The sequence below is a fragment of the Anopheles gambiae genome, chromosome 3, assembly GCF_943734735.2.
Source record: "Anopheles gambiae chromosome 3, idAnoGambNW_F1_1, whole genome shotgun sequence".
NCBI classification, from domain to species: Eukaryota; Metazoa; Arthropoda; class Insecta; order Diptera; family Culicidae; genus Anopheles; species Anopheles gambiae.
Genome location: NC_064602.1, coordinates 5290333 through 5311853, shown reverse-complemented (window position 1 = coordinate 5311853; position 21521 = coordinate 5290333). Strand labels below are relative to the sequence as shown.

The 21521-nt window shown below is 44.5% G+C and overlaps 2 protein-coding genes across 4 annotated transcripts; both read left to right on the top strand.

The window, feature by feature from the left end:
• Positions 1–894: 894 nt before the first annotated feature.
• LOC1277862 (uncharacterized) lies at positions 895–21517 on the top strand. 3 transcript variants are annotated; one of them, XR_009766145.1, is made up of 5 exons: positions 918–2273; positions 14441–14810; positions 14883–15579; positions 15665–15979; positions 16086–21517. XR_009766145.1 is itself a non-coding variant. In XM_061658348.1 (4 exons), exons 2-4 carry the CDS (start codon positions 14667–14669, stop codon positions 15910–15912), a joined length of 1089 nt encoding a protein of 362 aa, XP_061514332.1. In that variant the 5' UTR covers positions 895–2273; positions 14441–14666; the 3' UTR covers positions 15913–21517. The 3 variants fall into 3 exon arrangements, 2 of the variants coding, with proteins under 2 accessions (XP_061514332.1, XP_061514331.1); XM_061658348.1 differs by having other exon boundaries at positions 895–2273; positions 15665–21517; XM_061658347.1 differs by lacking the exon at positions 918–2273 and adding an exon at positions 14035–14326 and having other exon boundaries at positions 15665–21517.
• On the top strand, positions 2289–10578 carry LOC1275140 (uncharacterized). Its single transcript, XM_314369.4, has 2 exons — positions 2289–4932; positions 6643–10578. Exons 1-2 carry the CDS (start codon positions 4716–4718, stop codon positions 8757–8759), a joined length of 2334 nt encoding a protein of 777 aa, XP_314369.3. The 5' UTR covers positions 2289–4715; the 3' UTR covers positions 8760–10578.
• Positions 21518–21521: the final 4 nt, after the last annotated feature.

Sequence of the window (21521 nt, the reverse complement as noted above, 5' to 3'; positions counted from 1 at the left end):
AACTCCTCAACCCACCGCTTTGAACGTAGTCAATTTCCAAACCCCCCGCTACACCCGGCTCTACCGCAGGCAGGGCTAAAACGGATTTCACGAGCTCGCCAACGCTCCAAATCGGTGCGATTTTCTCTCGCTGGCGAGCGTTTTTGTAAGTCGTTGTGAGGGTTTTTGAGGGGTCAAGATGGCCGCCAAAAAGCTCGCGCTGGTGTGCGATTGTGTTGGTGGAACAAAATTAAGTGGCAAAAAAATACATTTTGCCACTCCTTCACCTCACCCTCATTGACCCCACGGGGTCCTTCATGTCATATGTGTGACATATTAGCATCTTCGCTTGACTGTCTCACTTGCTATTGCATAAGCATCAGCCGGTAGTGCCGTTTCATTCACAGTCTTTATTCGCTGGTGACCTTACCGCTGAGGGAATCGAGTAAAGCCGGTAAAGCACTTTTAACGGTTATGCCTGGCCACATTCTCGCGCTGCTGAACGCGTGCGGCCGATTTGAACGACGATTCTATGCGTTGCACAGTAATCCAAACCCTTTCAGCTATTGATAAAATAACACGTGTACCGATTTTCTATTGATTGATATCATATAAAATAATCAACAAAACTGAGCACTTTTAATTCACATCAGCTTCACGATTTGTTTCCATTGTTTCACGCGTCTACATGCGCGAAAGAGACGGCACCACAAAATCGAGCGAGAACACACACACCACGGTTACCAACACAACGAAAGGCATATGGTCAATGGTGGACGAAGCGTTCGAAGTGAAGTAGAAGAGGGAGAAGAGGAGCACCAAGGTTCTCTTTGAAACGAGCACGAATAGGCAAGTAAAGGGACGGGTAGAGAAAATGAGCGAGATGCAGCAATATTCGAACGTCAAAACCGCTCGCCATGTTGTACGGGCCAAACACACGCCCAACTGTCAACGCCGCAAGCGAGCCGTACAGGTTTTTTTATATTGTTCCATCTTTTCCCCCATTTCGCGCTGCATTTAGTGTTCGGTCCGCGAAGAAAAACGCACGGCAAACGGTAGCAGCGAGCCCGAGAGCTGTACCACACTACCGTGAGAACGGCAGCATCACAGGATTCACCGTGCCAGAGACCAAGGGAAGTGCATTCGCCTGTTCCTGCAGAGGGAAGCCAACAAGCCCCAGCGAGCACTCGAGCGAAAGCTGGGAAGAAGGGAGGGAGAATAGACAACAACAAAAAAATCCCGTGACCGTGAACGGCCGTGATCCGTCGGCCGCTGGTTATCGCGGAAAATCTTCGTGCCGCCGTGCCCGTGATCGCCTGGTGAACAGGTTGCGTTATTTCCATTTTCCTCTCGGTATGTGCGTGTGTGTTGGTGAATTGCCGTTTTTTGCAACATCTCGCTAAAGGTGAAACGAGTGCTACTGGGGTCGACGGGAGATTGCACACATTGCAATCGCAGCAACCTGTTTTTCCACCCCACTTTCGGCTTGGGCTGGGGCCCGGGGGGGAAACCAATACGCGCAAACCCGCCCGTGATAGTGAAAATGATAGTGCACGCAACGACGACGATGATGCTTCTGGTGTTTTCCGCCGCTACTGGTTGCCGTAATACCGTCGTCGTCCCGGCCGCGCACCGCCGCCGTTACCGATGAGCGGGGAAAAGGCGCTTGAAGGAAAGCTCGAGGCTGAACGATAGCATCCTCGGCCGGACGGGGGAGGCAGGTGATCGGCTGGTGTGTTGCATCGACGCGGTTTTCGTCGCCCATCGTAGCAAACGCTGCTGGGTGGTGGTGCACTGTGTAAGTGTGTGAGTGCATTGTATGTGTGTGTGATTGTTCGTCTCTTCCGTGTCATTTGAAGCGCGCGAGCAAGCGGAAAAGCCGAAAAGTGAAAAATATCATCATCTTCATTATCGGCCAAAAGAGAGGGAGAGAGAGGGTGCGAGGTGACAGCAGCATAAAGCAATAAATGTGGCCGTTTTGTGGGTGTGTTTTTTTTTTTGGTGAAGCTCGAAGTGCAGTGAAAATACGCTAACTAGAGAAAACCTCCCTCCGCCGTCAACGGGGAAAAAACGGCGATGAAAAGGAAACAAACGCAGCGGAAAGCATAATTTTGGGGGAAAATCACACCACCACCAACGCCGCCGCCGCCGTATACATACATACACGCACACACACACACGCGAGCGCATAGCAGCATTTTCGCGGTCGGTTTCGGGTTTGCGGCACTATGCAGTGCCTAACGGAGCGTCCGGATTTCCACCGAGGGCTGCAATACCAACACCACCACCAACAGGTAGGTCCACTAACGGGGCAGTTGGGGTAGGGCGCAATTAGGGGGGCGTTGTAGATTTTTTTCCTTCTTCTTTCTCCCACCCGGGTTACATCTCGCCATAGGAAACGGTCACATTAAAACTCAGCCTTGAGTGCGTTTATCCTTCCTTTCCACCAGCTCGCAGCACAGATTTAGACACTGCGAGAGCCAGTGTGTTATACCTTCCCTGGCTCCCTTCTCCCCCCCAACAACCCACTACCCCTTTCGTGCACCGAGCTTCGATGCCCGGGCGTAAAAGAAATTTCCACATGATTGCGAATTGTGCAAGCGACGACGACGATGACGACGACGTGCGGTTGCCGTGCTGCGGTGGGTACGATTTTCTATCAACTCGGGCACATCGCACAGAACCAAGCAGTCAACCACGGGTGACATCGGTTGCTGTGTAGCAACCGGTGCTGCTGTATCGCCCAGATCGTTTCATGGCTTGCCCTGAGACTCGTCACCATTCTCTATCCCGCGCCTCGGCCCTGCTCGTGTGGTGGTGTTTAATTAAAGGGAGGGTGGGGGGTGAGATTATACTCTCCACCTGCTGCAAAACCGACTCAACCCAACCGCCGACCTCATTTAGCATACCCCAATGTCCCACCGCCCCCGTCGGTGTGTTGTCACAGCATCAGCGGCGAAGGTGGTTTCACTTTTTGTGTGTCTGTTTCTACGACCAGGTCAGCATGGTGAGCTTTTTCTTATCTTTCTGCATGAACCTGCTGCTGCCTCCTCACGAGCAGAAGATATTACTCACCATCCTCCCCCACCCATGTGGGTCGGTCGGTCGGTGTCGGTCTTTAACTTTTCTCGGTAGCCGTGGCGACACATGTAGTGGAGCCCCCATCGCACGCTGCTAACTAGAACCGGCTGCAGGGTTGCCTTGATGTGTGTTTGTGATTCATCTTCAGCCCTCAGCGCTTCCTGGTATATGTACTGTAAGGGGCGGGTGGTGGGTTGTGCGATTGTTTTGAGCCCGAGGGTTGGTGGAAAGAACGAGAGAGAGAGAGAAGGGCATGTGAATAATCACTTAGAACATGTTACCATAATCAGACACCGAGAAGCGAGAAACCGCGAGGGCCGGGTGTGTGTGTGTATGTTTACATAATCCCCATCGATGACGGTGGAGAATATTCGAACCAGTCGATGATTAGCACATTTTTTTCACCCCCCCATTTCATCCCCCCTCGTGCTACCTTTGTTTGGTGGGTGGTTTTGGACAAAGGAAAACTGCGTTCTAATTTTTCGCTCAGCTCGCTGTTGTAGTGGGGCGGAATGATATTGTCAGGGTGGCCACTCAACCGGGAAAACCGGGAAAACCGGGAATCAGCCGGGAATTTTATTTATCCGGGAAAAACCGGGAAAAACCAGGAATTTCGCTTTAAAAACCGGGAATTTGTCACAGCTCTCGTGTACCAAGTGTATTTTCAGCCACCTGATCTCTTTTGTGTATTCTTCGCAACGTACCGCGGGCATACCTACATTGTCGCACCAATGTGTATGGAAAACACAGTCTGTTTCATCGTCGTATGGTACGAATTGATTGTACTTCTCATTCGCACTGGTGCAAAACTTACGTTCGCCGAATCGGGTACACGCTATTCCGTGCGCCTGTATTTTGTTCAACAAGCCGTAGGTTGCGGCAGTGGCGGATTTAACGGTGGGTGGAATGGGTGATCCACATTACGCCCCGTATTTGTCCAGGCGATATGTATTATTTTTTGGGAACTTGTTATCCCCCCTCCCCCCTTAAACAATTTCAACGTATCAACCACATATCACCAGTACATTGGCCTTTTACGTTTCGGTTTGGATGGTCTGTACCATCATTCCTCCCGATTGTGTGAAGTCTCAGAAATCGTGCGCGCACGTTGATCTGCCTTTACTCCCACAGTCCAATTGTTGCTCTATTGTTTTCACGGGGTTTTGCTTTAGCCCATCCATTCTGCTCTAGTAGTATGGATGAGTCTTGCGGCGTTTCCGTTCCTGAGAATCGAAGACAAACCGTTTCGATAGCGCATCCGTGATCGTGTATGGTATGTGTATAGAATGAAATCAAAAGCTTAAGCTGCAACAGAATAATGGATGGAGTATATAAGAGTGGGTGGGTGGGGGGTGGGGGGCAGGAGAGTTCGAATCGCTGGCTAGTTGGAGGCTTCGATTGCCGTGGTTGTGGACACTTTTAGTTCATTTTGCGGTTTGAGTTGAACAGCATCGGATGTGATGTGATAAGATTTAAAATTGGATTGTCGAAGTGCAAGTGCAAATCACGGTGTCGTTTGAATTAATTGATATTCAGTTTATTGAAGTGTGTTTTTCAAATTATTCAATTTGCTATCAGGTAAGTTTTATACAGCACTGGCTGCAAATTGGTTAATTTATTAATTATTAATAATAGTCTCCCATAGATTGTCTGCTATGCCTACCACATACAATCCAAACTATGAAAATTCATTTCCATGGTGTTCTCCTGACCCGAAGGACGTATATGCAGCGGTTTGCAAATGGTGTAACAAAAAAATAAAAATCAACACTATGGGTAGAGTGGCTTTGGTTAGTCATGAAAAAAGCAAAGCACATCATCATCAAGTGTTGGTTCGAAAAACTAACCTTCCAATCAGCCATTTTTTACCAAGTAAGTAAATAACCGTTTGGCGGTAGTTACATTTTTAATGTTTGGTTTTTGGTATGTGTAAAAGTTATAACGTGTTTATAATTTTAAAGTAGCAAAGTTAGGATGGTGTTCTATATAGAAGTATTAAAAATAGTGTTTGTAGTAGATTAACCCTTTCCGACCGATGCTGATTTTTATTAACTTTCCGTTTCGCTGGCATCACCAACGCAAGCAGTTGATTTTGAACCAAATATGCTGCAGCAAAATTAAGTTTTTTTTTTTTGTATTACGATTTAAACTCTTCAAAGTACATCAATACTGTTATGTGTGCGATGAGATTTTGGCCAACCGCAATAATTCTTAGAAAAACATTCTTTGATCTGCGCTTCGCTGCTATTCTTGTGAGTAGAGTACAGTTCTTGACGATGATTGTTGTTACTCCCGCAAAACGCTAATGCCGGTCACCAAGGAAAGGACCACCAGTAATCATTTCCGTATGCCGTTGGCATTCTTGGAAGTTTTGATTGTTTTGAGAATACAAACCAAAATGTGCAAAAAGGTTTTCAAAAATTATTTAAAAACTGCCTAACAGCCTTACCCATAAAGTGAATATAGATTCAAAGCTAATCCGATCAGACAAAAGCTAGATCAGATTACAAAAACCTCAGCAACGTAATGATTTTAATCATAACCTGTTTTTTTTTTTCATCTCACTTCCCACTTCATCTAAACCGCTATAAAGGCGCCCACAGCCGGCCGTTTTTAAAGTTTCTTTGTGTATTAACAATGTATTTTATGAGTATAAATAATAGCTGGATGTTGGTGATATTTTATTTACAAGTATTAATAAAGTATTTGTGATATTGGTTGTAGTACTGATATGCGGCATAAAATATTCTGCAAATCATATAGTTACAGCAGTGCTCTCCAACTATTTTAGGATCGCTGACCACTTGGCTTTGGAAATATATTTGATGCGGCCCACATCTTATTTTATATACTTAGTTCAACGTTTTTAAGCATTTGTGTAAAATCATAAGAACGAATTAGACTTTGCGTGAAAGTAATGTGCAATTTTAGATATTTTGCTATATTTCATTTAATATTCATGAGAATATGGCCTATCACACACCAAAAGAAAGAATATTCAATTCCCCAACTTTTTCGACTGTTAAATATTAAAATGTAGAATTAAATACATTTCGTTATGATTCTCCGCTGACCATTATTGTTTCACCGTGAACAACTCTGGGAGTTACAATGAAAAGCATTAGATTATTAATTCAATATGATTTCTAGTCTAGATACTTGGGGAATTTAATTTCCTTTCTTTTGGTGTAGAATAAGCCATATTCTAATAAAAAAATTATGCAATATAGTCGAAAACCCCAAAATTTCACGTTCAATTTCACTTTATTCTATACGTAACTGTTGTAAATTTTATCTTGATGGTGTGAAAACAATTGCACTATGTGTATGGTAATAAGCAATTCTTAGAAAAACATTTTTTTTCGCGAACCGTTAATGCAGCGGATCACAGGTTGGAGATCACTAATTTACAGTTATGGTAGTTGGTGTATAACCCGATAACTAGCAATTAATTTACACTTTCACGAATTCTGTAACTTCAGCTTAATGATTAAATTTATGTAGTGTTATATAATGGTAGTGCTATGCACGCAAAAATATGGTTATTGATTTTTAAGAGAGTTCCTTTCTTCTTTTTTATAGATCAAATCGTTGGTAATAACCTGTTGTCGTCATCTCCGTCACTTTCTTCAATTTCCACTGCAATGGCTACCCAAATCTCAGCTTCAGATTCTTCCACGAACACTGATAATCAACACTCTAAGGCTTCCAACGTCTTGAATAGATTCATGCTAAACGAGCAAGTTACAAGTGCTGAAATTGTGTGGGCTCTGGAAACTATTGCCACTCATAACTCCTATCGCAGTGCTGGGGCTAACACTAATTTATTCAAAACTATGTTTCCGGACAGCCAAATTGCCGCCAAGCTCGAGATGGGACGCACAAAACTTGCGTATCTAATAACTTTTGGTCTGGCACCTTATTTCACAAACGAAATATTTAAGCAACTTGATGTATGTTCCGAAATAGTAATTGGTTTCGATGAAACATTGAACAAAGTTTCACAACGCCAACAGATGGATGTTAGTGTGAGATTTTGGAATGAAAATAAGGAACAGGTAGAATGTCGATACATTGGATCAGCGTTTTTAGATTCTTCTCGTGCAGTTGATCTCCTTAACGGATTGAAACAGTGCACAGAAAGAAAGCCTGCTCTACTGAATAACGTGATTCAGCTAAGCATGGACGGACCGAATGTAAATTGGCGTTTAATGAAGGACTTATGCGAAGAACTTCGAAATCTGCGTGGGGTACCATCTTTTGATTTATTAAACATAGGTAGTTGCGGCTTACATGCTATTCATAATGCTTTTAAAAATGGTATGAAGCACACTGAATGGAACATTGACGAGTTTTTGACATCCCTCTATTATTTGTTCAAAGACTTTCCGTTGCGCCGTGCAGATTATAAAGAAACTACCGGATCCAATTTATTCCCACTGAAATTTTGTCCTATTCGATGGATTGAAAATTTGAATGTGGCTGAGCGTGCATCTAAAATGATTCCTTATTTGAAAGTCTATGTGGCTGCGGTCAAAAACCAACGTGACAAAAAACTCAAGGAAGGTCACCATTCTTTCAAAAGGAGTTTTGCTGCAGTTGCTCAGTCTAGGCCATTCGCTGTAATAGAAAAGACCATTTCTGATGAAATGTTGAGCCCAAAACTTGCCTTTTTTATTTCCTCAGCTGGATGTGTGGAACCCTTTTTGCGAGAATTTCAATGTGATGCTCCTATGGCGCCATTTTTGTTTGATGAGTTAACTTCAATTACCCATTCTATAATGAGTAAGGTTTTAAAATCGGAATGCTTAAATGTAAAAGCTAAAGCGATTACCAATATTGAGCTCAAAGATAACAACACACTACCGACATCGCAAGTTGATATAGGCTTTGGAGTCAAAGCGGCAATTAAAACAATAATGACAAGTGGAAAAATATCTGAAAAGGTGATCCTTCAGTTTAAGAACGATTGTAAAGCTTATTATATTGCATTTTTAACAAAAATTTGTGACCGTTCTCCACTGTCACACAGTTTTACACGATATATCTCATGTATCAATCCAGAGACCATCACAAAATCGCTTGATATTGCCTTGAAAAGGTTGGAGTACTGCCTAGATTACATGGTCCAAAGAGACCATTTAGGGGGTAATGTAGCGGACAAAGTTCGTCAGGAATTCACAAATGCGGTAGAAATTTCTAGCATAAAGTCATCTCTAGCTGCCTACAAGCGACATGAATGTCGACTAGATAATTTTTGGTTTAAAGTTCTTGCGGATTCGAGAAAAGAATTCTCAAACTTAAGAATTTTTTTAAAAAAAATTTTAATTCTATCACATGGCAATGCAACACTGGAGCGAGGATTTTCTATAAACAAAGAGTGTCTGATAGTTAATTTAATCGACGAAAGCTTAGTGGCGCAGCGAATAGTATACGACGCTATTTTGAACGCCGGTGGTGTTTTAGGGGTAGACATAAATAAATCACTCATCCAGTACGCCCGAAACGCGCATGGACGATACGTCGAGAGCCTGGAGCAAAAGAAAAAGGAAAGGGCACAAAAGGACGATGCCAGTGCTAGAAAAAAGACAACGAATCAAGCACTTAAGGAATTAGAATTAGTTAAAGCCAAAATTCTCGCAGATGCTCAGAAAGAAGTAGCCTTAATCGAAGAGAAAATGAGTAATTTGAATAAATAAGCTGTTTCAGCAATCTTATAAAAAACGTTTATAATGCTTAATAGTTTTATTTTTAAATAATAGTTTAAGGTTATTTTATTTAATTCTTGTTACATCGATAACATGCAGCTTTGCACTGTCATACTAATTATAGACGAAGTTATAAATACTATTAGAGTTACCTATAACATTGTCAAAAAAATGCTTTGAAATTTTAGTATCGCATAAGGCAATCAACTACGGGCAAATGAAGTGTAATAAACCGGGAAAACCCCTAAAAAATCCGGGAAAAACCGGGAAAAAACCGGGAATTTCAAATCCTGATTCGAGTGGCCACCCTGTATTGTGCAGAATGGCAAGTCTCGATTAGGGCATTGAGTTTTCATTTTTTCTTTAAAATACAGGGTTTTCCAGTAGTACTCACAGCTATCGGACACTTTATTGGCTCTTTCTTATAAGAAATGAACTTAATGTAATGGGAATTGGACTATATAGCACCCTTGTTGGACAAATCCAATAGGAATTTCCAAGGAGCCTGTCTAATAAGGGATCCGATATCCATCATATGAAGTGCACTTCCCATAAGAAAGAGTCAAGGAAGGTGTCCCACAACTGTGAGAACCCCTGGAGAACCCTGTAAGGTTTACGTAATGTCTACAGTTAGGTTTAAATTGACAGGATTAGTTTTAATCTGAAACATACATAAAAATATGCTTCGTACTGCATCATCATTATCTCTCTGCATGCTCGGGAGCTGTAAAATGTCGTCTAATCATAGGACACACTCGAAGAAATTCCTGTCAATTCACGCTACACGCATGAAGATGTCAATCGCTTCCTCTAATCGCAAGACACACACACACACTGGACAGCCTCCTTCCGTAGATTAGTTATCAAACCCAAAGCATCTTTCATACAACCCGACCCAAAGTAGGCTTGAAGTACTACTGTAAAAAACCCCTCTCGAAACACACATGATAACAATAAATGAAAGCGAGCGACAGTGTTGCCTTTTTATTGGACCCACGACTTGAGTCACGCTGGACGAGAGAGGACAGATAAGCACAGCCCCGGTGGTAGGGATACTGCTGCCTCCTCCACACCTACCACAACGCGATAATTAAATCTTGTTGCCACTGGAAGTTGCTCACCACCCACCCAGGGCCTGTGTTGATCCTGTTTCCGTGTGTTTGGGCAGTGTGGGCCTATCTGTGGCGTCAGAAATATCAGATAGAGAACGGAGAAGAGTCCACAAAACGCCATCCTCCGCCAAGGCACGTTGCACTCGCGCGCAAAGCTAGCTTCCCCCGCCACACAACCACCGCCGAGTCTAGAGCAACAGTAGAAAACATCGCTTCAGAGTTTTTTGTTTCTGCTTCTCCAACCATACATCGCATCCGGCCACAGGAAGGCGAAGGTTTGAGGGTTTGGAAGCTGTGCAGAGATAGAAAACGGCCCGTGTACACCGTTGTGGTGTGTGTGTGCGTACAGGAAAGTGTTAATTAAGTTGATCCAAAGTTCAGACGACACGTCCGTTGATCCCGGGGCTCTTTGCCTTTGCACTACTTGTTGACTAACTGCCTACTGGGATGCTTGTCGAAAAACTGTCCCTTTGCTCGATCGGACAGACATCTTCTGGTCACACCGGTTGCGACCCTGTCAATCCAGCACACACACACACACCGACGCCCTCTTTCATCGTCAGTCGGTGGGACATGAGGACCTAATTAAATCGCGGTTACTAGTGGTGAGAATAAAAATAAATGAAATCACCGGTTCCTCGGGTGCCACTTATGTCGTGGCCTTTCGTGACTTTCCAAACCAAAAAAAAAAAAACAAATCTAATACAGAATTCCATTTTACATCACGGCCTACTAGGACCAGCAATCGGTTGGCACCAGGTGTGTGTATGGTTGTGTGTGTGTGTGTGGGGAAGCAGAAGAGAAAAAGGATGGCAAAGTAGGCGAAAAAAACGGAAACATTGTTTGGGCGACGGTTTGGCGGGCCCCAGTTCAATTACCCGCTCGCTTGCTGACGCACTGCAGTCAAGTGAAATTGGACGGCCACGAAAGTGCCACGAGAACGTCCCGTTGTAGAATGTTTCATCAGGTAGCACACGACCCCGACCACCGAAAGGAAGGCCAACATGCAATCTTTAGTGGTTTTGTCCTCGCTCGCCTGGCTTAGATTGCTTTTTCGCCCGTCAATAGTTTGTAAAGGAAGCGGCCGCGGCGTGCTTTGTTGGAGAAAAGCAAACCCCCACCCTACTCCTCTCGACTCCTCTCCATCCTCGCCGGTCTCATCCGTGTCACTTCTTTAATATGTTGCCTGCTTTGGTTACATCCCAACCAGAAAAAGGATATTCTCTCCTTCTCTCTCTCTCTCTCTTCCGTATAGTTCGTATAGTGGCTGTTTTCGGTTGCACACCGGGCGCTGTGTAGTAGTAGTTCCTGCGAGGCCAAAAGACCACCTCTGGCGCCCCCGGGTTTGAATGGAGAACCGGCGCTGCTGGGTGGGCACATGCTGCTGCTTGCTGACGCTGATGATGTTGATGATGTGGAGGAGTTACATAATCCTTTCGCCGTCAATCGATACGGTTTCGGTTTGGCCCGCTTATTTTCTCTTTGTTGTTGTAATGGGATGCCTCACGCTGGGCGGGGAGGACCCACCGGATATCGGATATTCGTCGGGCCCCGGATTGTTGTGACATCTTGTGACGGCTGGGTGGGTGGGGGGTGTTTCGTATGTACCAGCCCCCCCGGAGGCGCACTGGTCGGGCCTCCCGGTGTGATTGGAAGGGGGAGCGGAGGTATTGTTTCATTTGCCGCAGTTGGAAATCAATTCTGCCCCCGTGTCTTCCATGTAGCCTCCTTCTTGTCAGGAGCAGCAGCGGAGCCATAACATTGTGTCTGGTATGTGTGATTCATACTGCCGTCGTGTTGGATAAAAAGGACTGTTTCAATGCTACTTGGGACGTCCTTTCGCTTCCTACAAATGATAAAAAGGGGTAAAAACTAAGAGTTTGCTATTTCCTGCAGCGAAATTTCACAATTTGTCTTCGGAATAATGAACTGGCTTAACTGTTTGTTTACCCCGATATGTACACGCGCCCAGATTATTGTCTCAGAGCACGGGAATTCGGCCAGCAAATGAGGTACACTGCCAAGTACACCGACGGCAGTAGAGCCGCCACTCCATACAGATAAGCGCCACGGTCAGAAGCACAAAACACATGTTTTTAAAGGGTTTAGTCTCGTCGGCCGGCACGAGTACGCACCATTCCCACTCAGCTGATAAGCTACGCGGGATTTCAAATATGCGTTTGTTTCTACACCGACCCGAACTCTGGGACATTGCGGTGTGGTCTCGCTCGGGGCACTTGTTGTCGTTTAGTAGTACGATAAAAAGTCAATTAACTCGCTCGAAGAGAGGGAACCAGGTAAACACCGGTACAAACGGGTGTTTTGCTGTGTGCCGTTTTATGTTACCTACACCTGTGGATACAGTTTTATCCACCAAAGCCCGTGTGTTATCCCAGGCAATAAGTATTGGAGTACACAGCGCATTTGGTTGGAATTTGCTTATCGCGTCTAGACCCTGGAAAATTCCGGTTTACTTGGATAAAATCCTTCTAGACTGACGGGGGTTTTGGAGCAGCGAAGTAGCATTCCCGACGCTTTGTATCGTTTATTTTTTATCAGTAGAATTAGGTCGTCCCAACTCTAAAACCCCAAAAACCTGTCCCATATCTGGGAGCTGAGGTGCATACCAAAGAGTTGCCCCCCGCAGCAACATAAGCAGCTGCAAAACTGCACTTCCCCGGGAGATGCATTTGTGTCATTATTAAAAATAGTTATTTCATTCTTCTGTGTGACACCCGATGGTGGTGCGGTCGTTCCGAAAAAAACTGAACAATAAATTGTTAGTATCTATTTTAACGATGCTATCACCGAGCACACAGCGAGCAGCTTATACTATTGAAAGAATGCGACACATCGCACACAGACTGCGACACAGAGTTCGGAATTAACTGCCATTTAATTATCCGGGCTAGAGAGTAACGTACACTGCAGCGAGGTGGAGGGGGAGACCCTTAGATCAATTACCAACCAGCCCAGACACGGAGTAAGGTCACCCCCGAAAGGAGAAGGAGGGAGAAAACAAAGGTTGAAACCAAATCAACCCGTCCCGAGAAGGTTGTACTGGGTTGAAGAGGGGGGTCACGTGTCCAATTTGCATCGCTCTGCTTAGTACTGGAGTGGTTAGGGGAAGAGAAGGAAGCCATGAAGTTGTAGTTCTTCTAATAAACTTTAGCTTTTTATGGGTGTTGAATTCCCGCCGCTCTGACCTTAGCAACTGTGAAGAAGAGGATGATGCGCCTGCCTGTTATCATAGTTCAATTTCATGTTAATTAACGACAACACACCCCTGCTGGATCAAACTGTTCGTGTGTGTGTGTTTGAACGAGCTTCATTTAATATAGATACGCGTGCTAACTTCCGACGTTCGTTTGGTGATACTACTTGTGTGCATTAAAAAATCCAACACAACATTACCATTAGCCGGGTCGCGCTTAAAGGCCGCATACTGCGATTGCTTGGTTCTACCGCAGCAAGCACACTGGCACGTCTTATCATATCGCTTTCACCTCAATCTCATCGCCGGCAGCGCCTACTAGTCGAGGCAGGAGCATTATTAAAGCCCTTCGTTCACACCGTGTCGAACGCGCGCGCGCGCCAATCGGTCCAATCGGATATTGTAACATTAAATCTCCATTTTCCGACACGTCCTCCAGGCTGCCGGCACTAGATATCCTCCACCTCCTCCCAGACACATGGAAATGGACTGTTAGTCTGCGGCCGCCGAGTCTGTTAAAGCGTTAATAGACGGGGAGGAGACCAACACCAACCTGCCTAAGTCGTTGTTTTTCCCCCGTCCTGTCTGTTTGTGCCCTATGATGGTGAAACCCGATGACGGGTTGACACGCACCTACAATTTTCCGATACATCGCGGTCGTGCCTGTCTCTGCCTACCAACAGGGAAAGTCCAACCCGCGCTGTTGTGCCGTGATTGAGGGAGCACGACACAAGCGCCAGGATGGTGCAAAGGGAAACAATGTTGCCCGATGTGCTTATTAGAATGAGACAATTGATGCCTTAGTATGGTGAGGACTGTTTTAAAAATGCATTTGCGATGTGTGCACTGTTGGTGGTTAAGAGGATAAACACAACTGATGTTGTTGGTTGCATGATCGCTCGATGGTGGGAGGATGTTCCGATGCGGTGTTATCGGGGTTTTTCCCCCCCGGTAATGCCGTTGTGGATATTCTAGGCATGAAGTTGTCTTGTCACGGATTTCACACGTCTCGCCATTGACACGTGTCGTATGAGCATCGTCAAATAAACGGCTCAGCAGCAAAAACTTCAAACATTTCCATTTTTCCTATCAAAGTAACCATCTCTTACTTCAAAGCAATGATCCATCCGTCCAATGTACCCTCAATGCCTCACTGCGTATGCTCTGGTTCCGAAATTTTGCGCTTCCACGCCTTTATCACCAAATGTTGTGTTTGCCTGCTGATATACAGTGTAAATGTTGATTTTATTAATCGTTACGCTTACCGACGTGATTTTTGCTTCTACTCACCCCATTTTGGTCTATTTCCATGTTCTCTCTCTCACTCACCAAAACCGAACCTGCAGTATCCGTTTGCTGTTGCAACAATTGAAGCGTTGTCGTTGCCGTCATCGTCGTCGTGTTTTGTAAAACTGAAACAACCGTCGTAGAGAAGCGCGTTGCGCATCATCGAAATCATCACAACATCCCCGTGAAGCGCCAACAAAACGAACAGAAGAAGAACAAACGGACAGGACCGGACGTGTGTAGAGAGGGCAACTGTAGAAACGGGGCATCAACGCGGCAGGAACCATGAGAACGAAACCATTCCTGCTGATACTGACGTGCGTGCTTATGACCACCTTTCTACTGATCCTGTTTGGTCCCGCCGGTCAGCAGAATGATTCGCTCAAGAACATTGTCTCCCAGACGCATCAGCAGTTTCGCAACTTTAAGGTAAGCTTTGGAGCACAAACCCCCTGAAGAAAGGTCATTCAATATCTCTCTTCCTTTTCCCTATCATTGTAGAAAAATCTCCGTGAATCCAATGGTGACCCGCGGCCCGAGGTTGACCCGAAGTATCTCGCCCAGCTCGGCTTCACCCAACCGCTGTACAATGCGAGCGCGAGGGCCAACTTCACCATCGTCACGTACGCACTGCCGGGGGACATTGCGTCCGCCCTGCTGTACGTCCAGCACGTGGCTATGAAGCTGCCCGCCCAGCCGCTGCTGGTGTACGATCTCGGGCTGGCCGAGGCGGACCTGCACATCCTGCAGGGATCGTGCAACAGTACCGCGGCCACGCACTGCACTGTGATAACGTACGATATGAGCCGGCTGCCGGCGCACGTGGTCGACCGGAGCATGCACGCGTTTCGGCCGATCATCATCCACGATGCGCTGGCCCGGTCGAAGCTGATCCTGTTCACCGAGAACAGTGTGCGGCTGCGGGGTAGCAGCAATGTGGTGCGCGACCTGGAGGATGTGCGATTGCGGGCGGAAAACAGTACCTCCGGGGTGCTGGGGTGTGCGACGAAGCAGCCAGTAACGAGCCGGACGCATCCGAAGATGTTCGAGTACTTCGAGATTGCGGTGGACAACTTTTACTTCCTGCCGATGACATCGCTCGAGTTTGTGTTCTTCCGCAACAGTGCGACGGTGAACGAGAAGGTGCTGCTGCCCTGGGTGCGCTGCGCGTTGACGCTGGAGTGCTTGCATCCGATTGGTATGTGGTCGTTCTGTCTGTGTGTGTGTTTTTGTGGGAAGTGGTAAAGAATTTCTTTCTTTAAAATGTAATTCCCCCATTGCAGGAGCACAAACCGGTGGCTGCAAGTACAACAAGAAGCCGCTGTACCGGTACTCCGGCTGCCACGAGTACGACACGTGCGCGTTCAACATCATCCTCGGCATGACGTTCGGGTACGACGAGAGCAACTACTCCAACCTGGACCTCGCCAACCTGTACTATCTGGAAACGCTCGAGCAGGCGACCAAGATACTGGAAAATCGGCGCAAAAACATCAGCGACACCTCGGAGCATCCGTTCACGGAGGAGTAAGCGTGTTTGGAGGCCGCGCTGCCCGTCACTGCCCCTTTGTCTGTTGTTGTGGGTACGTCGTACTGAGGTAGATTTTTGTTCATCCTACTCTCCACCACCGTCAAAGCAAAACGACCATATAGCGTGTAAAATAGCGCAGGAACGCATTTTTTTTTCTCGAATTTGATTTTCAGCATTTTCAGAGTGTGCCACCATCCCGTCACGTCACGGTATCTCATCAAATTGTATGAAATTTTGAACAGATATCGCCGGAAGGGTGGCGGCAAACAAATGCCATACCCACACACACACTCGCTCAGAAAGCAATTTCCAATATTCAATTACGAGCTGCTGCTGAACTGAAGAACACGTTGGACCTTTTTTCGATGAACATTTAATAAGAAATTTCCCAAGGAAATAGGTACGAGATGGTGCGTGATTGCATGCTTGCTCGAAAGCAATCGGCCCACACAGACACACACACGACACACAAGAAAATGGAAAAGAAATAACAAAAAGTATTAATTTTGGGAGCAAAAATGATAACATCACGTCACGAAACCGTGCCCGCAGCAACATATAAAAACAAAAAGCATTAAAAATACATCACTTGCTGTGGGGGGGGGGGAGGCTACCTGTGTGGGAGGGAAGGGAAGGGTGGTACGTAAGCGATATTCAATGTGTGGCTGTAAATACGTTCAAAGCACAACTTCAATTGCACTTGTATCCCCTTAAACGTTGCACATACACACACAGGACAACCACACACACACAACCACTTACTTGATAGCAGGCGCGAGAAGGGGATACGGATCTTAAGGTAGAAGGAAATGGGAGAAGGAGTTGCTTATTATTTTTTTGTAAGAATTTTGTTGTGCTTTATAGTTGTTATGATATGCGCGCTGTGTGCGTAGTTTGGTCCATTGATTCCGTACAGGTTTGGTCCATATCAATCAATGTGCTTGAGAGTTTGTTTTGCCTCCACTACTCCACGACACGACTCTATGTATTCTCATGTTTGATTTCTTTGGGTGAACTAAACATACTGTAGCAGATGGAAAAGGGATTCTGTAGCAGAGAGCAGTGACGGATGAATTCAGGAATAGATAGGATTTCTCGCACACGAATCAGCTTACGAGCTTCGGCCAATGCATTGGTCAGTGGTAGTAGAATTTAGGTACGGGTTTTTCTTTCCAATCCATGGGGATGTAATGTGATTTTGGTGCCGTCTTATAGCTTTTTTGTTGTTTTTTGTTGTCCCCTACCCTTGGGAGCGTAGGCAGTAATAATTCGTTCGAATGCGGCTTGAATATGTATATAATTGACTGTATATGCTTTGTATGTACGTTCCCTGCTTTTTTTGTTGCGTTTACTCGTTTACACGTAAGCAAAACGTAAGGCATTGCATTGCGTCGTAAAATGCGATACTATGATAAGAGAATAAATGTGTAAGAAAAGGATAGAAAGGTAAAGGTGGTGATAACATCGTGATTAGCGAGCGTGAAGAAAGTCACTGTCGCGGGTTCCAGCTTCCAGGCAGGTACTAAAAGGGAACTGTTTGCAGTAAATGATGCATTGAAAGTACGTGAATTACACTATCGCTAGGAATTACAGACAACATTTTTTTTCTATAAAATCACAGCTATCAAGTGTAGATCGCTCTAAGAGAATGGCTTAAACTGCAGTTTTAAGAGTAGCTGTCGCGCCAAACAGGGAAAACAAGGAAAGACAAGGAAGTGGCAAAAAGATGAACCACTCGTAACTCGAGATTCGATCGACTGGAATCAGTAAAAGGGATAATGATTAGTTTCTCACTCGTTAGTTGTAACTGCAAACACTGTTTTAAAATGCTTATACCATAAAAACACATCACAAACTCTCAGATCCGCCCCAGCGATAGTCGTCGATCCTCGTCGTCGTATGTCGTCTACACGCATCCTCTCACCCTCCAAAGGATCCTACGTACGTACACCGATTAATTGACAATCATTTTCCGAACCGTTTCAACACACGCCTCCCAGCGCGTTTCTGCTTCACACTCATGACAGCCGCTACATTGAACAAACCCCACCCCCGGTGCCAGTAGAGCCTCTGTGGTGCAGCATGTAATTAGGGCATGATTTTATCGAAATACTCAACCGATTATGGCTAAACTTCTCGCACGTCGCGCCTGCACAGCTGCTGCATACTGTAAAATCATACCATTCTGTTTGTTTTGCTCATTCAACATTCATTCCCCATTTGCTTTCTGACAATCATAAAGCACACCCGTTCGTTCTGTTGCTGATTGGTGCGTGTTGGGCTTCTTTTCAGCGATATTATCCTCCCGATAGTAGTGTATAAAGGTGTAGTGAGCGCGCTTTTTTTTGCTTGCTTGCTTGGGTTGGGGTTTGCTGCCGCCTAAGCGTGTTTGTGCATCAGCATAAGTAATATTGTCTAGTCATGATCGCCCGAATCCGGTTTAGTAAAAGGGCACCACAGATCGCGCATTCCTGCTTTTGAAAAAGGGTTTCATCATCACCAGATATCGTAAGCATTGATTCACATTCACCCTTGTGCGCGCGTGTGTGTGCGTGTGCAACGGTTTTTCGACGATGGATAACAGGTTTACCGGTTTCCTGTGATACATACTAATATTATTGATTGTGGTACCGTCCAGCACACTCCAGCTTAGGAAGAATTCGAGAAGGAAGCGGTGCAGTTCCAGCTGCAATTTTCTTCTCCAACGTTCTTCTATGCGCTTTGCTTTAATCGTTTTATCGTGCTATTGTGCTTTTTTTGTGTTGTTCGAATTTCTTTACTTAAACGCTAAAACTATACAAAAGAAGCGGGGTCCAGGAGATTTACGTCCTTGTGCGAAGAACTCGATTCGGTGTGGGTACTGGTACTGTGCAACTCGTTTATCGTTTTATCGGGACAGGGTGCTCGGAGTTGTGATCGGGAAGTGAATATAAGCCGGAAAGTGTTAGTGTTCTACATCTACTTGATAAACAAAAACGACCAAGCTCTTGTGAGAGGAGGAATATGATAAATGCATAAGTTTTGCGTCATGGTTCGGTTTTGCTGCTACTCACTGCTTTTGCTCCTGTATCGAACAAACAACGTACTGCAATGTGTGCTACATTCGCTATTGAAAAATACTCATAAGGTCCAGTTGCAGAGAAAAAAAAAGAAATAAAAGAAACGTAAAAATTGATCCCCAAACCATGAAAACTTACCAACTCGCGTTACGAATGTTACAGGAAAACAGAAGCATTGCATTAGTTTAAAGCCACTAACCCGGGAAAATGCACACATACCATTCAACATATCTACTACTACTACTACTACTACAACCGACGAAGGTAGACATTACAGTAGTATCACTATTGAACAATGAGCAACAAAGAAGAACAAGAAGAACAAGAAGCAAGAAAATAATAAATAATAAGAACAACATAAAAGCACAGGAAATGTTAATTAAATCAGCTTTAATAATTAAAAGCAAAAAGAAAAGGCAAAAGAGTAATAGATTACCGTACCGTGAAAAACTAGCCAAACATACATGCGAACAAAAAGGAAAACTCGAAAGTAATCATTAGAGCGAGAGCCCCCGATAAGTGAAAGTGACAAACGAAAAGGTTAAAAGCTTAAACGAAACAAACAAGCAAACACAAAACCAATAATACCCCCGAAACAATGAATGCGCAAGTTAGATATGTAAGCAAATTTGGTATAGAAGAAAACAGCACCAACACAAAACAGAACACCCTGGATGGTTTGGATAAGGGCGGGGGAGGTATTAACTTATCGTTAGCATTTACAAACAAAAGTAACATAAAATCGCAGAAAACAAGAAGAATCTCTTACCAACAGTCTGGCGGAACGATTAAGAGACAATTCTTTGGATTCCCATGCCGTAAATTTAACCCATAATGATGATGATGATGATGATGATGTATGTGCGTGTTACATATGTTTTAGCTGCCCCTAGCCAACGTACTATAAAAGAAAAAGTTTATAATCCCTAACACGCACTAGAGAACGAGATAGGGAGAAAGAGAGAACAAGAAAACGAAAATTAGGCGGACCAGTTTGTTATTAAAGTTAAAAAAGTAAAACAATCCCCCCAAAATGGACGAAAACAGGTGGATAATGAGAGGAGAGGTAAGGTCGGATTTCTAGAATGCTAAGCAGACAGCAACAAAACACCCTCCCCTCTAAATATACGGATATTTGAAAAAGAAACAGTTTTGGACAACCGAAAACAACGACCGAATCGTTTCGTTAGCGTAGCTCGATCATCATAAAGGTAGCTTAAAAAAAGGGGAGGGATTAGGTGGGTAGATTAGGAGTAAGATAAGATCATTATCACAAGCAGGAATTGCGATCAGGGTGAACAAAAAAAAAAACGCAACTGAACAAAAACAAAAAAGCTAAACTTAAACCAAGCCAAAGCGGAGGAAAGGATATGTGCGAGGTGCAGCAAAGGCGCCTAGCACACGTGTGGACGTGTTGCAGTGCGCGTGCGTCAAAGCCAGTAATAACGTTTAGTAATAGTGGAAGGCGGGATGCGTATCAATTGCGTTTTCCGATCAGTAACGATTTCCGATCGACGTACAATAATTTCTAACCAGGACGAATTATTACGAACAAAATGAATCACCTCGAATGATAGCTTCCTTGGGTATTTGTTTTTTTTTTACATTTTAAGAAAGAATTAAGATAGACCGTCGTGCATGCAAAAGGCGAGTTTCATTGATCCACTATCCATTTCGTTGTGTTTTTGTATATGTGTGTTTAAAACGATACGGTGTTTTCTACTTTCAACAATGCCATCATGCGATGCTTTTCATATTTAAAATCCAGTTTATTAAAAAAAAAAACGATAAAAGTCATAGGGCTTGTTTTGGAAAGTGGTTCGGAACAAAAAAAAACAAAACAAAACAAACACAACAAGAGACTTGTGCCAGAACGTAGCCACCAGGACCAGGTGCAGCATTGAAGAAGAGTTAGTAAGATCAAAAGTTTGCAGGGAAAGTAGAAAACCTATAACAAAACAGTTTAAAATAATCAAACCACAATAAATGCTAAAGAAGCAAAAGACGAGAAGCGAGTGATGCAAAAGAGTAGTAAACGAGAACAGAAAACAACAACACACCACAGGAAGAAAAGCTGCTGCTCATGCTGCTGCTACTGCTGTAGTGTACTGCGTACTACACAGTAAGTTAATAGTTACTAAGAGTCACGCAATGGAACGCTTTTTTGCATACAATTTAAACAAAACAAAAGCCCAATGTGCTGTTTTAAGCATATGATTACGTGGAAAATGAAGGCAGAAAAGTGTGCAGCTTCTCTCCTCCAGTTGGTCAAGATCAATACGCTCGCAAAACAGAGAGAGAGAGAGAGAGAGAAGAAGTATCGTCATACAACAAGATATAAGCAAGCAAAGCAAAAAGCATTAATTAAGTAATTATTAGCAAAACAAAAAACATTTAAACATAAGCTAAATATGGAAACACTACTTCTACGGGAACTGCAGAGAGGGAGAGGAACGGATTAAGGGGAAAAAGCAGCGTTTGTGAAACATAAAAAGGGGGGTTTGGGTGAAAGGCGCTATTTAATAAAATTTAACTACAATTTCTCATTGC

Coding starts and splice junctions, on each gene's coding strand:
- LOC1275140 (XM_314369.4), top strand. CDS start 4,716: ATGCCTACCACATACAATCCAAACTATGAAAATTCATTTCCATGGTGT. Junction 4,933..6,642: donor AATCAGCCATTTTTTACCAA/GTAAGTAAATAA, acceptor TCTTTTTTATAG/ATCAAATCGTTGGTAATAAC.
- LOC1277862 (XM_061658348.1), top strand. CDS start 14,667: ATGAGAACGAAACCATTCCTGCTGATACTGACGTGCGTGCTTATGACC. Junction 14,811..14,882: donor AGCAGTTTCGCAACTTTAAG/GTAAGCTTTGGA, acceptor CTATCATTGTAG/AAAAATCTCCGTGAATCCAA. Junction 15,580..15,664: donor GGAGTGCTTGCATCCGATTG/GTATGTGGTCGT, acceptor CCCCCATTGCAG/GAGCACAAACCGGTGGCTGC.